The 12,900-nt window shown below is 43.0% G+C and overlaps 1 protein-coding gene across 7 annotated transcripts in view; it reads left to right on the forward strand.

Annotated features, from left to right (window-relative positions):
- The window catches only part of adgrl2b.1 (adhesion G protein-coupled receptor L2b, tandem duplicate 1), a 93,205-nt gene that overhangs the window by 25,051 nt on the left and 55,254 nt on the right, over window positions 1–12,900 (forward strand). For all 7 annotated transcript variants that reach the window (XM_086273515.1, XM_086273519.1, XM_086273516.1 and 4 more), the window contains exon 3: window positions 11,372–11,585. In XM_086273515.1, coding sequence (XP_086129641.1) covers window positions 11,372–11,585 — 214 coding nt within the window. The remainder of the gene's footprint in view (window positions 1–11,371; window positions 11,586–12,900) is intronic.

A 12,900-nucleotide genomic window follows, 5' to 3' on the forward strand; every position in this document is an offset into this window, starting at 1 on the left:
AGTACTTTTCCTCCGATTCTAAACTTTTGGATTTGCTCAGTGTAAGTCGCTGCTTCACAGGAGGGTTCAGCTGTCATAACAAAGTAATGCATTTAATCTTGAAAGGAAGCAGAAGGGTTTCAAATAAAATCAATTCTACACTATAGGAAAGCAGCCGAGTCCCCCCCCCCTTTTCTTTCTTTCTTTGTATGTGAGAAGGTGTTTTGGATCTGAGACAAAATTATTTACGGAGACAACAAGAACCTGTCGGATTTTAGTGTTCCCAACACTTCTGAATAGCTGGAAGGCACGTCAGGACTAATTTATTTGAACAAAAAGCTAAACAAACATGCAAAAACAAAAGCAGCTATATAGCATTAAACACCAAAGGGAGACTGTGCAAAAGCAACAAAAGCAGGTTGCTGCTATGAATACCTGCAACTTTTTTTTTTTTTTTTTACACTGCCACTCCAGGCGTTTTTTCCCCCCTGTTATCACAGCATACATTTTGGGCACTAATTTGTTAAGGACAGCTTGATGATGGCGACGCGCAGTGCATGTACAGAACAAGGCCATTTGAACAAAAACCTGGTTGTTGTTAGAGAGCGAGGGAGGCTACAATTATAATTACCCTGTGTGAAAATTGTTCAAAAATGATGCATTTGTCTCTACCTGTCTTTGTCGCTCCTTATCAGAACTGTCACAACAGCTCAGGTCTCACATTTTTGTTACTGCCGCTTTACACAGTAAATGGTGGTGTTAAAACTAATGTTGACAGTGGGGAAGGGATGGCAATCAATAAAAGAAATTACAAAGGATTCGGTAAAAACGAGCTTTTCGTGGCTCAGTTGTGCGTTTCGCTGCCTTTGCCGACTTTCAGAAGCGTCCTTTGAAGTCAGAGCGATATTTAAATATGACCTGGAAGTGGGTACGCTGCCACTGGTCTTATTTAATTAATTTTGCATCGCTAATGGTCATATATGATGTGAATCAATGTGTTTGATGTGTGTTGGGGTTTCTGTCTCTCGGCGCCTGCAGTCTTACTCTCACTACAGGCCATGAATGCTTCTCTGTTGCATTCACTGTATTAGTAATCTCCTCAGGCTGAGGGTCTGTGTCACCTGCAAACAAAAGGCCACCAGCCGATTTGCAGGTATAAACAGTCTAAGATAAGGAAGCCCTCTCCTGCCGTGCAGGAAATTGAATAAGTACACTGCAAAAAAAAGTCAGAGAAACAGCTAAGCACAAAGAACATTTTTGTTTGCCTTGCTCTATCAGTATTGACCTCCTCCTTGTAGTGTATATCCCTATTGAATGTGCAAGGCACAATGCCCTCATCGAAGATGAGGTGCAGGAAACTGTCTGTCATCAAGCCTCCTGCCACCCCCACCGCCCCACAGCAATCTGTGCATCTCTTATCAGTGCTCCTGTTTTCCACTCGCATTCAGCGGTATGCCGGTGGAAGGGAACGGGCAAGGTCATCACGCTCAAGTCAATCAAAGTGGTCAGTGTTGCAGTGATAGCAGGGGGCTATTGCTAAGGAATGTGTTCTTTTTTTTCATTGACTTTCCCGGTAAATCTGAAAGGCTTCAAAGGCCACAAAAGCTTTCTCTGTTGCCCAGTACAGTACGTATATATAGATCCACGACGCCCAGAAATCTTTTATCAGGAGTAATGGCTGCCAATAAAGAGGTTACTGCTCAAAGGCACTGAAGAAAATACTCAGAAAACATTTCTTTTTTGTGTCAAAGTAACAATTTTTCGATAGAACTCAATAAAGCAAAAAGACCTCAAGCCAGAGCATTATACAACCAAATACCCCAATAGATGCAGAGCCAGCACTTCACATGCCAGCAGATAAGCTAGTTTAAAAATTGCTAGCTTTGCCGCTTTCGTCCAGTGACCCTTGCAGATGGTGATCAATATTATGTCAAAACTGAAGTGAAAACAAGAAATACTAACAAGGAAGGCATTGTTGCCCATAAAATGCTAGCGTTCTGCTATTACATGCTTGGCGGGTTAAGAATTCTAATGTGGGAGACACACTCCCCTCGGTGGCACACATTTCTGAACAGAAACTTCAAAAGAGTTTAGGAGCGTGCTGATCCCAAATCAGTAGAAAACAAAAGAAGCTGCTTGTGTCTGGTAGCTTGAAATTCTTTGCTATTGCCTCATTTGATGTGCAGTATCCACATGATGAATGCTGTGGAGTGGCTGCTGAGGGTCAGTGATGCTTACACTAAACAACAACAACAGCATTAAAAAGAAAGTGGTCATTTGTCTTCAGTGTCACATTTTTTGGCATATAGGTAGTAGTATCGCCCGCTTCATTCTGGACCACCCCGCGAGTGGGAGTTCTCCCATGTTCAGAAATTTTCTGGTGCTGGTCTGTCAACGGTATTTATATTACCGCTTTTATTTTGCAAGCACACATGGGTGTGACCAACACATTTTTTGAATTATGATGACTTGATGTGCCAATCCAGCCCTCGTGCAAAATATCAAATAGAGTAGGAGCTCTAGCAAGATGAACACTGTTCAATGGATCTCAGGATGCATGCTGAAGACATTACTGATTTAAAAAGAAATCCCCCATTAATCTAACCCAGCACAGACTGAGCTTTAATTGCGTTAAAAACTGTATGTTAGTGTGCATTGACTCTGCACTAAATGAAAAACGCATGTCAAAATAAAAGATGCATGAAAGGCTTTTTCAAAAAAATATATTTTTCTCATGCACCAACAAAAGCCTCAAAAGAATATTGTGCTGGGATGAAACAGAGAAACACAATTTCATGCCAAAACGAGTACTAAAATTCCTCTGCACCACCTCATCTGCATAAACGCAGCCTGAGTTACCACTCCATCCACTTCGCCACAAGTGGGTTTTTTCAGATATACGAAAATACCAAAATGGACTTGTTACAAACAGAAGTGATAGAAGTGCGAATGTGTTAAAGACTACTGCAGGCTGGGAGTCCGCGTGAAGAGTAATTCCGCGTCTCTTATCAGAATTGTCGCTTCATTATCGTCTCAAGGCCCTGATCTCTGTCCCTTGTCATTCTTGTACTCTTTGACTCATTATTCGTGTCATCCGTGTTCCAGTTGCAGCCTTTTCTGACACCGTGTCAATGTGACGTCCAGAGTAAGCCTCCTGGGCTGTGCTCGGTACAGGCAGGGCTGAATGAAGGAAGTAGGGGTTGATTAGGAGGGAGAAATGGGGAGATTCTGCCACAGCAAACAAAAACAGAGACACAAGCATGAGATGGAGACAATCCCACATCCTCCTTCATTTTCTCTTCCCCTGCTTCCCCCCCTCAATCCCCACCCTCAGGGGGGCACCTGACTTACTCCGAGACATTTTCTTGAGTGGAAAATCCAGCTGGGGTTTAAGTGCAGGGGTAAAATATGGGCTTTAAGGGGGAGTTAAGCATCACTCAGGGCAGATCAAACCTGTGAAACTATTCCCTCGCTGCACCAGGGAGACTTGCTTTAAGTCACCTCTCTTTCTTTGTGTTTCATCAACTCCCCTGAAGAGATGCAACAATATGTTAGATATTGAACAAGCAATGAACTAATTCTGTCAAAGTGGCACTCTCCCAGGAGCATATAGGATTTTTTTTCTATCTTCCGAGTCAAGCATCTTTTTCTAAAATGTTTAGCCTTCGTGACAGTTATTTGTAATTTCTAAGAAAAGCCTTGTTTGCTCAGTAGACAATACAAGGTGTCGAATTATGCTTTCCTTTAATCTGACTGATGTATCCATGGACCAAATAAAACAAGACATTCCATTTAGTTCCATCTCTCCAGCTGAAAATTCCCTGTCATGACGTGCATTACACGCTGACCCTCTTTGCATTTAGCAGATTATTAGTAATGTAATGATGCCCCCCTCTTCCCGAGCTGCTTGTCTTTGATGTGTGCGCACGGGGTCAGGGTTCATCCTACCAATCGACTGAGGAGCGAACCCTGATTTTCTGAGGCAAATTAAGACAGAGTCATTATAGCCTCCACTTTCTGATTTTTTTTTTTTTTTTTCTTCAGTTCTTGCCCCATGAGGGAAATTCTTCATCTGCAGTCTTCTGCAGCTGAGCCGGCTGTTCTGAAGAGGCAAAAATAATCCACCATGTCGACTCGCATCACTTGTGGCAAAACTGAAACATTTTCTGAGAGTTTTGTAATCCCAGAGAGTGATTTCTGCAACATCAAAATAAAGTAGGCTGTGCATTTCAAGTATTTTGTTTTTGCCAGAAGTTACATCCTTAAAGGTACAGTCAGTTAATTTTTTTTGAGGTTATTTAACAGAAAAAAAGGATACCGTACTTAAAAATCTAAGTATTAATTACAAACTTGTAATTAATCTATTAAAAATTCATGGGAGCAAGCGTTGGTCTGTGGAAGGTGCCATGTTTACCCACCATATTTGAATACAGTGGCCAGGAAGGACGTCTCCCTTCTGACTGATAACGTTTTACTCATGTGTCTTGAGACCGACCACATACGCAGCAGGCCAAAGTCAGAGAAAAGAAGTCCTAGGTGTTTTTGTGCTGTAGAGGGACATTTAAACTCGTGCCTCTAACTTCAGACGCTATTTAGGATCATACCTATGTTTTACCATCGGAGAAGGACTTCCCTTTACCAAAGAACTAAAAATCCTAAACAGGCTTATTTATTCCTGATATTGTCACTATTTCTTATTGTTAGCAGATTAGACATGCAAACCTCCCACCCATCTCCGCTGACAATGAGCCAGCTAAACGACAACAGGAGCTATAAGCTAAAAATCCAGTTAGGGATGTTCTTTCCCCCTGATAAACAGTTTGATTATATTCTTATGTCACATAACAGTTTATTCAGTAAACATCAGAGTAAAATGTTAGATCCACTTCAAGACAGTTTCACTAACGCTGGCTAACAGCAGCTAACAGCAGCTAACAGAGGCTAACAGAGGCTAACAGCAGCAAAAAAAAAAAATGCCAGTGCTTATAAACAGAGAAGCTTTCATATCCTCATCAACACAAATCAGTTATTGTGAACTCTCCTGTTGCTCCCTCGCTCCTGTTTCAGGGCCAGTTGCATGCTGTTTGATTTATGGAGGACTGCAGACAAGCATGTTTGCATGGGTTACGTAGCGTTCTGTGCAGACAAATACCAATGCAAACTAACACAAACGCAGTGCCATAAAATAGACTTAATCCAGGGGTTTCCCCACATAGAGAAGTTTAGTAGTGCATTATGTGTCTCCGTTTCTGCTTTGTTTTGCATATAAAGTAATGGTTAACTTGAGTGTGTATAAATTGTTCTTACCAAAGCCTGCAGATGTGTACACGGTTGGTCAGTTGGACCAGTTTTGTGTTTAGATTCCTTGAATTCACAGAGGGGGGGAAAGAGGCTTTGAGCCAGATGACTGGTTGTCTGCAGCTTTCTATTCAATTCAAATGATTTTGACAGACCAGGACAGGCAAATGGTTAAAATGATGGAGTGAACATGTTAGTCTCTACATGTTACAGTCAGTTTTAACAAGCAGGATGATATCAGAAAAAAGCAAATGCAGAATTATAATATTATTTTATACAATATGTAGCAGAAACAGCTTTCTGGCATTGATAAACATCAATAACTGTCTTTAAAAGTCACAATGTGTCATTTCCACATGTTATATATGGATTTAAAAATAGGATTGTTTTATTCAGTGGTCCTTGGTGAGCATGTTGACAGATTTTGTTAGTTTTGAAAAGAGCAAGAAAAATCTATTTAATTTTGTTCAAGTTTCAGTTGGTAAAGATGGGAAGCCAAGATATTAAGGAAGTCTTTTGGAGTGCATGGACCTACATTGCATTGTGTAGACTTCATCCTTTGCATGGGACTGTAAATGCACTGTAAGTGTTTTCTCCATGAAGAAGAAGCTTTGAGGTTTTCTGTTTTATTTGCTGTGGGATCTTGTTGGGCCAAAAGATGCAAAAGCCAGATCCTGCCAGCAAGTGTCTCTCCCACACACTCACACACACAAAAGGGTGAGAGGTTGGGTACCCTGGGAAAATCTTGAAAAGTTCTTGTGCAGCTAAATTTAATATACATTTTGTTCTGTGGCTGGCTTCCCTGGTTTGTGCCAGGTCATTTTTAAACATAAGCGGAGTCTTGCTCCATGTTAAAAGTGCGATGGTGTCATCACCTTTACACGGAGCGTCTGCATTTCACGATGTTTTCGTTATTTATTTATTTTTAATGAGAATTAAGACCGAGGCGAGGAAAAAAAAAACCCTACTTTTTTCTATTTATGGTTTTGCTGCTCCCGTTACAGAGGAAATATTACATGGCTGCATCAGGTGTGATATGGATCTAGCGCACTCTAAATGGATCCACCTGAGGAGTTAAGAGGCAGCAGCGGTGTCTGTCACGCTTAGCCTCAGCAAAATGACAAATCCTTCTCCTTAAACCCCCTCAACGAGACATGCACCAACATGGAGCACGTGATTTCTTTTTCTCCCCCCACCTCCTCCTCCTGATCTCTTTCTTCGCCTCAATATAAGAAATAAATTTAAGAGATGAATCAGAGAAAAGGCAATGAGCAAGAATGCAAAAAAGAAAAAAAAAAGTGGAGATTTTTGAAGGGGGAGTGCTGAATGCGTGTACCACCAAAGAGAAAAGGGATATGACTCAGAGCGCTTCATCTAACCACAAATGGACTCGGTCCTATATTGCCAGTTTCTATTTTAAAATTCTTATATCGGAATCAAGAGTGTCTGATAGCAGTTGTCTGGGAAAGGCGGGCGTGGTTTGTGGTCTTGTCTGACACTGTCTTTAGAAACACTTCCCAGCAAAGGTGGACCAGAGCTGGGACTTAAGTGTCATGGGAAACGGTGCCATATGTCCACGTTGATTTCCCGGTGTTTCAGCGCGTTTTGACAGTTGGAATGAAATATGATCTGCCGGTGGCGCAGCGAAGAGTTCTCGGGGTGTTGTCTGTATTTGAAAAGCAGGTGTTACTTTGTAAATCCCAAATCTCCTTTCTCATCTCCCACCTCGCTCCCGGCTTGTCTCTCACATCTGATGGGTGGTCATGTTCTGCATTTGGGAACATTTTAGGCAGCATCGCCGGATGCCTCACAAATTGAGGGATGGGGAAATAAAAAAGACTTTGCCTGCTGCCTTTGGACCGTGCAAGCTGAATTAGACCCAACTTTTGAGTTTGTTAGTTGAGAGGCATGTGCATAGACAGCAAAGGGTACTTGTGTTTTAATTAATACATGAAAGAATTACCGCAGTGGTCTCTTGATTTTTTTTTATGAGCTATTTTTTTCCCTCTCCTTGGCCAGCAATCAGAAAGTTCCCCTGAGCAGATTAGAAATACTTCAGTAAAGAACAAAGAAGCTGGGAAAAAAAGAGGCAAAATATTAAGAATTCAAATGAGACTTTATTATTTTCTCCCCCCCTTCCCAGTGAATATCTTTACTCCACTAGAGCAAAACCTGCTCTGTGACCACTCGGATATTGGATTATGGATGCATCTCCCACCGTTGGAGCAAAAGCTTGACTCCGAGATTTGCTCTTTCTTCCAGAGATGTCGGCTACCAGTAGTATGGGGAATGAAACAATATGAAAAGACAAACAATCCTGAAGTACTCCTGCTGTGACCTCTGTGGGGGCACTCTTATTTGACTAAAGGCTACACCCTCCTTTATGCTGTGGAGAAAGCGTCCCTGTCAAACCGAAGCCCAGAACAATGGGGGCCAGCCTCGGGGAAACAGGGCCATTTGCATGCAGCTGTTTGCCGTTTCCCGGACCACAAAGGCCAATCAAAGGATCCTTAATGGAGGATGACAAGCGTCAGCCAACGCCTTTGCTCTCTGTCTGTGCCAGCCCTCGCCGCTCTGTCTACCCTCCCAAAGTGGCCCACGTTTTGTTTTTTTTTTCCGATCGGGCATTCCTTAACTTTTTTTCTCTCTCTCTGTCCTGATGCCGTGGCCTTTGAAGGGTTAAAGGTTGGTCACGACAGCACTCTTGAGAGGGAATGCTCAGAGCAGCAAAGATCACCCCGAACATGTGTGTTACGGTCTGCCGCGTGCAGTCGCCAAATGGCGATACCTCGACACCAAACCTCCATTATCTTTTCGCTTCATCTCCAGGGTTTTAAGAGCCACGGAGTGTAAGTCTGTGGATGGTTTTAGATGCACCCATCTGAGCCACAGTGCCACTTCCAATTTCAAGGGTGTTGATAGAAAACAAAATATGTATTATGAGGGGGATTGTCACCAGTGAATTATAGGCTGTCAACTGGAGAAGCCAAAGAAGAAGAAGAAGGAGGGGGAAAAAAATCACCCAGAATGCAACATATTGAGAAGCAGTCCCAGCCCTTGCTTTGCTCTCTTGAGCTCAATAGACAGCTTAGCAGGCAGGTCAGGGGGAGGAATCTGAAAAGCTACTTTCCTCTCGCAGTCACTCACTGACCAGAATGCATGATAAGACTTCATGTCAACAAGGCCAGGAATAGAGATCACAGCCAATTATAGCCAAGTCAAAGTGGTTACCATGGCTAAACATAATTCAACTCTCTCAATAATTTTGCCATTTCAAGTTAATCTGAGGTACGGATACATTTGGAGCAGTCTGTTCTCTGCAGTGTTTGTGTTATGGATTTTTCCTGCAGTTTTCTCTACACCGTTTTTTTTTTTTTCTTTTTTCTTTTTCCTGCAGCTGGTGCCCTTCTGTCGCAATCTTCAGCTGCTGCAAAGTTGAACAGTCAAACAAAGCACAGAACGCGAGATGAAAAGCTTTTCATGCCTCCCTAAGACATTGACATTTGTGCACACAAACAGTCTTCCCCCTCCTCGCCAGAATCTCGCAAAAGTTGTTTAAACCGAGAAAATCAACACGAAAGGATACCGACACCCAGAAACCTCTTATTGGCACAAGGTTTTTCCTTCATAGCCGTGTTTAAATCCTAAGATCTTAAGCGAAACCCAATTAAGTCGACCGAAAATATTTTACTTTGAATTCGGCTCTGTTCTTCTTCCTACAGTACCAAAAAAAAATAAAAAATAAAAACCATTATATGTATTTTAACTTTTTTAGACAGATTTGTCATTACTTGCCCAATTACAAGTTGACAAGACGGTCATTAATGAGGCCGAGACTATCTACAGTTTGGAAAAGAAGCAATTTGTTCTTTAGGCCGCCAGTACGGTCTAGATACTCCCCCTAATTGATGTACTGTTAGCCTATAACCAGAGAAATCTATACAAGCGAGGGAGGAGGATGCCGCCGAGGCACAGGCCTAATCAATCGTTAGGCTTCTGTTGACAACAGCATGCTATCATGCCATAGCGGTCTGATAGATAGGCAGAGTAGTCAGTGGACAACCAGAGAAAGGAGGTTACAAAAGGCAGATGGCGTGTGCGTGCGTGTGTGTGTCCACGAGGGTGTTTCAGCCGAAAGACTCGTCTCCCTGCTTAGAATTTTAAAACCCAATGAAATGCATTCTTTCTGTCTGTCCTCTCTAGCTGCCGTGATAAACCCGTCACTCCTTCCATGAGGAATGGCAGGCAGACCGATCATTAGTCTTTGCAGCAAAGCCGACGACTTCTCTCTGTGTTTTATCATCCGCCATTCTGGACAGGTTTTCTGAAAGGTTTGGGTAATTGTAGTAGTTATTGGGAAAGATGGAGTGACCCCGCAGCCCTCCACTTATGGCTCGGCTACAATGACGTCTCCTAATGAGGTGATAAACAGTCCAGCTAAGCAGAATCTACTGGCCATTAGATAGATCATGGTATTATAATGAAATGTCTAGTGGCCGAATGCCAGAGAATTTATACCATTAGTTTCATATTTTGCTGTCCTGCTACTGCTTCTAGTGTGTGCAGGAGTTTTTCCTAATGCACAATGACTTTAACATTATATTCTCAACAGTGTGTGTTTCACAGATGTTATTTTTTTTGTCTGTTTGCTGGTGTGACATGTACAGAGTGACATAGAATATCATTATAACCGGGGCCAGGCACAGCGGGCTGGAATGGCTAGCAGACGTGTGTGTTGGGGTTTAAGGGTAGGAATTTCAAGCCCGAATCACTTCAGCTTTGAGCAGTTCAGACAATGCTAATTGCATCAGACCCTGACTGTCAAAAGTGTGAGGATAATTAGAGCGAGGGGGCAATGTGAACCCGGGGTGGTAAGTGTTAGTACATGACAATGCTCAGAAGCCAATGGGAGCATGGAAAAAGGTAACAGGCTGAAAGGAGGGCTAATTAGGAGAGAGCAGTGCAGAAAATACAAATGGTAGCTGCCCCCTCAGGGGCCCACCATTGCTGCAAACAACGGCGATTATTGGCAGTTCATGCAGCGCTCTGCTTGCACTTCTTAAATGGAACACATTTCCATGTTCTGCTTAGATTTTACCTAATTGTTTTCTCAAAATTGCAGACAGTTATGTTTTTTTTTTTCTTCCTTTCTCTTTCTTTCTTTCGTTTTTTTTTTTTTTTTTGTAGTTCGGATCATTTTAACCCCACATAATGGATCTTTTTCTTTTGCTTTCTCCAGTTTTGTTCCCTCTCTCTTTGTAAATCATATCTGTGGCTCCACTCTATTCGTGATGCAGCAGTTTATTACTTAGGGGAAGAAAAAAAAGTTAGAAAACGAAATGCTGAGAAATAACCTGTCCCAGTGTAATTTGCTGAAAGGAGGCAGAGATTTGAATGAAATAGTTAATATTCCCCTTAAAGCAGAGCTATTTGGCTGCGCTCCATCTATAGATTTTTCCTCCTGTGTGGACTCCAGACTGTCCCCTGTTCGATTGCCGGCACTGTAAAATGGATTATATTACACTCCTTTCTGCTGGGATTTTTGCCCTTTTTCCTCCTCCTCCTCCTCCTCCTCTTCGTCTTCGTCTTCTTCTTCTTCTTCGTCTTCGTCTTCTTCTTCTTTACAGAGCAAGAAAAGCAAAAGAAACAAATGCTGGGGTGGAGGTCTCTAACGACCGTAAAACAAACTATTCTCTGTCCAGTTCAGTTTGGCTCTGTGGTGGTTGTTCTCTATAGGTGGAGACCTTCCGGATGCACTGTGGCCTTTGTATTTGCTCAAGAATTTATGAGGTTACCATTGGTCTCCAGTGATTCAAAATTTGATGTCTTAGCCAAAAGGCTTAGACCACAAAGCGATGGAGACATGAATTGTTTCGTCTTTCCCCGGTCCTATATCGCGTGTAATGGCCCTTCTGTTTAAAACTGTGGTAAACATTGGACTGCTGTTGCCTATTTATTTTGCGCCAGCGGATTTTTACTGCATGATGTGTGGTCTTATTGTATCAAGAGCAGTGATCCTTTTAACTCGTTCTTTTTTTCCCCCCCTGATTTAATGTGCTTCTTCTCTGTCTCCGTGCGTCTCACCCTCTGTCAGGGTTCAGCCGAGCTGCCTTGCCTTTCGGGCTGGTCCGGAGGGAGCTCTCATGTGAAGGATATGCAATTGATCTCCGCTGCCCGGGGAGTGATGTCATTATGATCGAGACGGCCAACTACGGCCGGACTGACGACAAGATCTGCGATGCTGACCCGTTCCAGATGGAGAACGTCCAGTGCTACCTCCCCGACGCCTACAAGATTATATCACAAAGGTAAAAAAAAAAAAGACAAAACTCTGTCATGAAAGGGCGGATCTTATTTCACAAACACAACCAGGAGCTGAGGACTAAAAGTAAGGCTTCCCGTTCCCCCTTCTCTCCGCGCCAGACATTCCCTCGCACAAAAGAACTGTTAAAATTATCGCCCCACTCGTGCAGCCACCTACATACCGGACAATTAATCGACATCTCACCCCTTGTTAAATGTAATTTGTTCGTCCATTGACGAGATTATGTAGGTGGCATTTGAAATTTTCGAAAACTGGGGCGCACATTAATTCTTGACAGGCAGGAATTGACATCCGTGCTGCAGAGCTCTTCAAACCAGCTGCGCGTTGTTGCCTCTGTTTGAGTCATAATCAGAGAACTGCGAGTCACATGAACACCCTCTTAATTCCCTATCTGGAACATTGGGCTTGCTTTGTTCAAACACTTGTAGTGCATTGAAGTGGCTTTGCCTCAGGTAGTGAGCAATGCCCATCATCATGCCTTTTATCCTGGTTACCCTCTCACAGGATGCTGCCTCTCTGTCAAATGACATCACAGCAACACTTTAGCTCCACTGCTGCTTACCCCTAGAGGAGTGTGTGTTTTTAAAGGGCACTGGATGAACTATTCATAAATAGTAACCAGCACAGTTCATCTTCTAATGCACTGCTCTGTCTTTAACCTGCCCCCCCCCGTGCACTAGCTTCTGAGCATCATCGCCCACCATCTCAGACCTCTGGGATTTTTCCCTGCTTCGCTCTCTTCTGTATTTACTCCCATGAGGGATAGATCAAATCCAGCAATCTTATTCTGTCTTTCTAAATTTACAGCACCGCCTCAGTACGCTCACATAGTAACATGCTGCTGACAGTGTCCATGCCCCTCGGTTTGACTGCAACCTGCCACACTGTGCGCCACATCTGTTGACAAGTCAGACTCTCACTCGCCGAAGCTACACTTCAAACTTATCTCAATTGAAGATTCCCTGGAGGCAGTGTGCGAGTGAAGGCTTTGAGAAGAGTCTGCACCACAAGCCCTTAACCAGAATTATTCTAATGATTCAGATCAGAGGAAATGGGCTCCTGACCGTAATTAAAGTTGATGTGATAACTGGGGATGTTAAAGCAGTCACAAAGCTTTGGCAGACACTGATCAGCCCTCCTTCAGTCTGCAGGAAACCAGAACAAGAACAACTAAGACAACATTGACACAGACTCCCCTGCCAGAATCATCAAGATTAACAAAAGGCAATAGCTCCACGGACATAAACAAACATATTAAACAAGATTGGGGAGACAGAAACAGTGGGGAGCCTGCTGCA

Source organism: Aulonocara sp. 'chitande type north' Nkhata Bay, linkage group LG18, assembly GCF_057382095.1.
Source record: "Aulonocara sp. 'chitande type north' Nkhata Bay isolate Kocher_YH1m ecotype deep benthic linkage group LG18, A_spYH_male_GT1.1, whole genome shotgun sequence".
Taxonomy (NCBI): domain Eukaryota; kingdom Metazoa; phylum Chordata; class Actinopteri; order Cichliformes; family Cichlidae; genus Aulonocara; species Aulonocara sp. 'chitande type north' Nkhata Bay.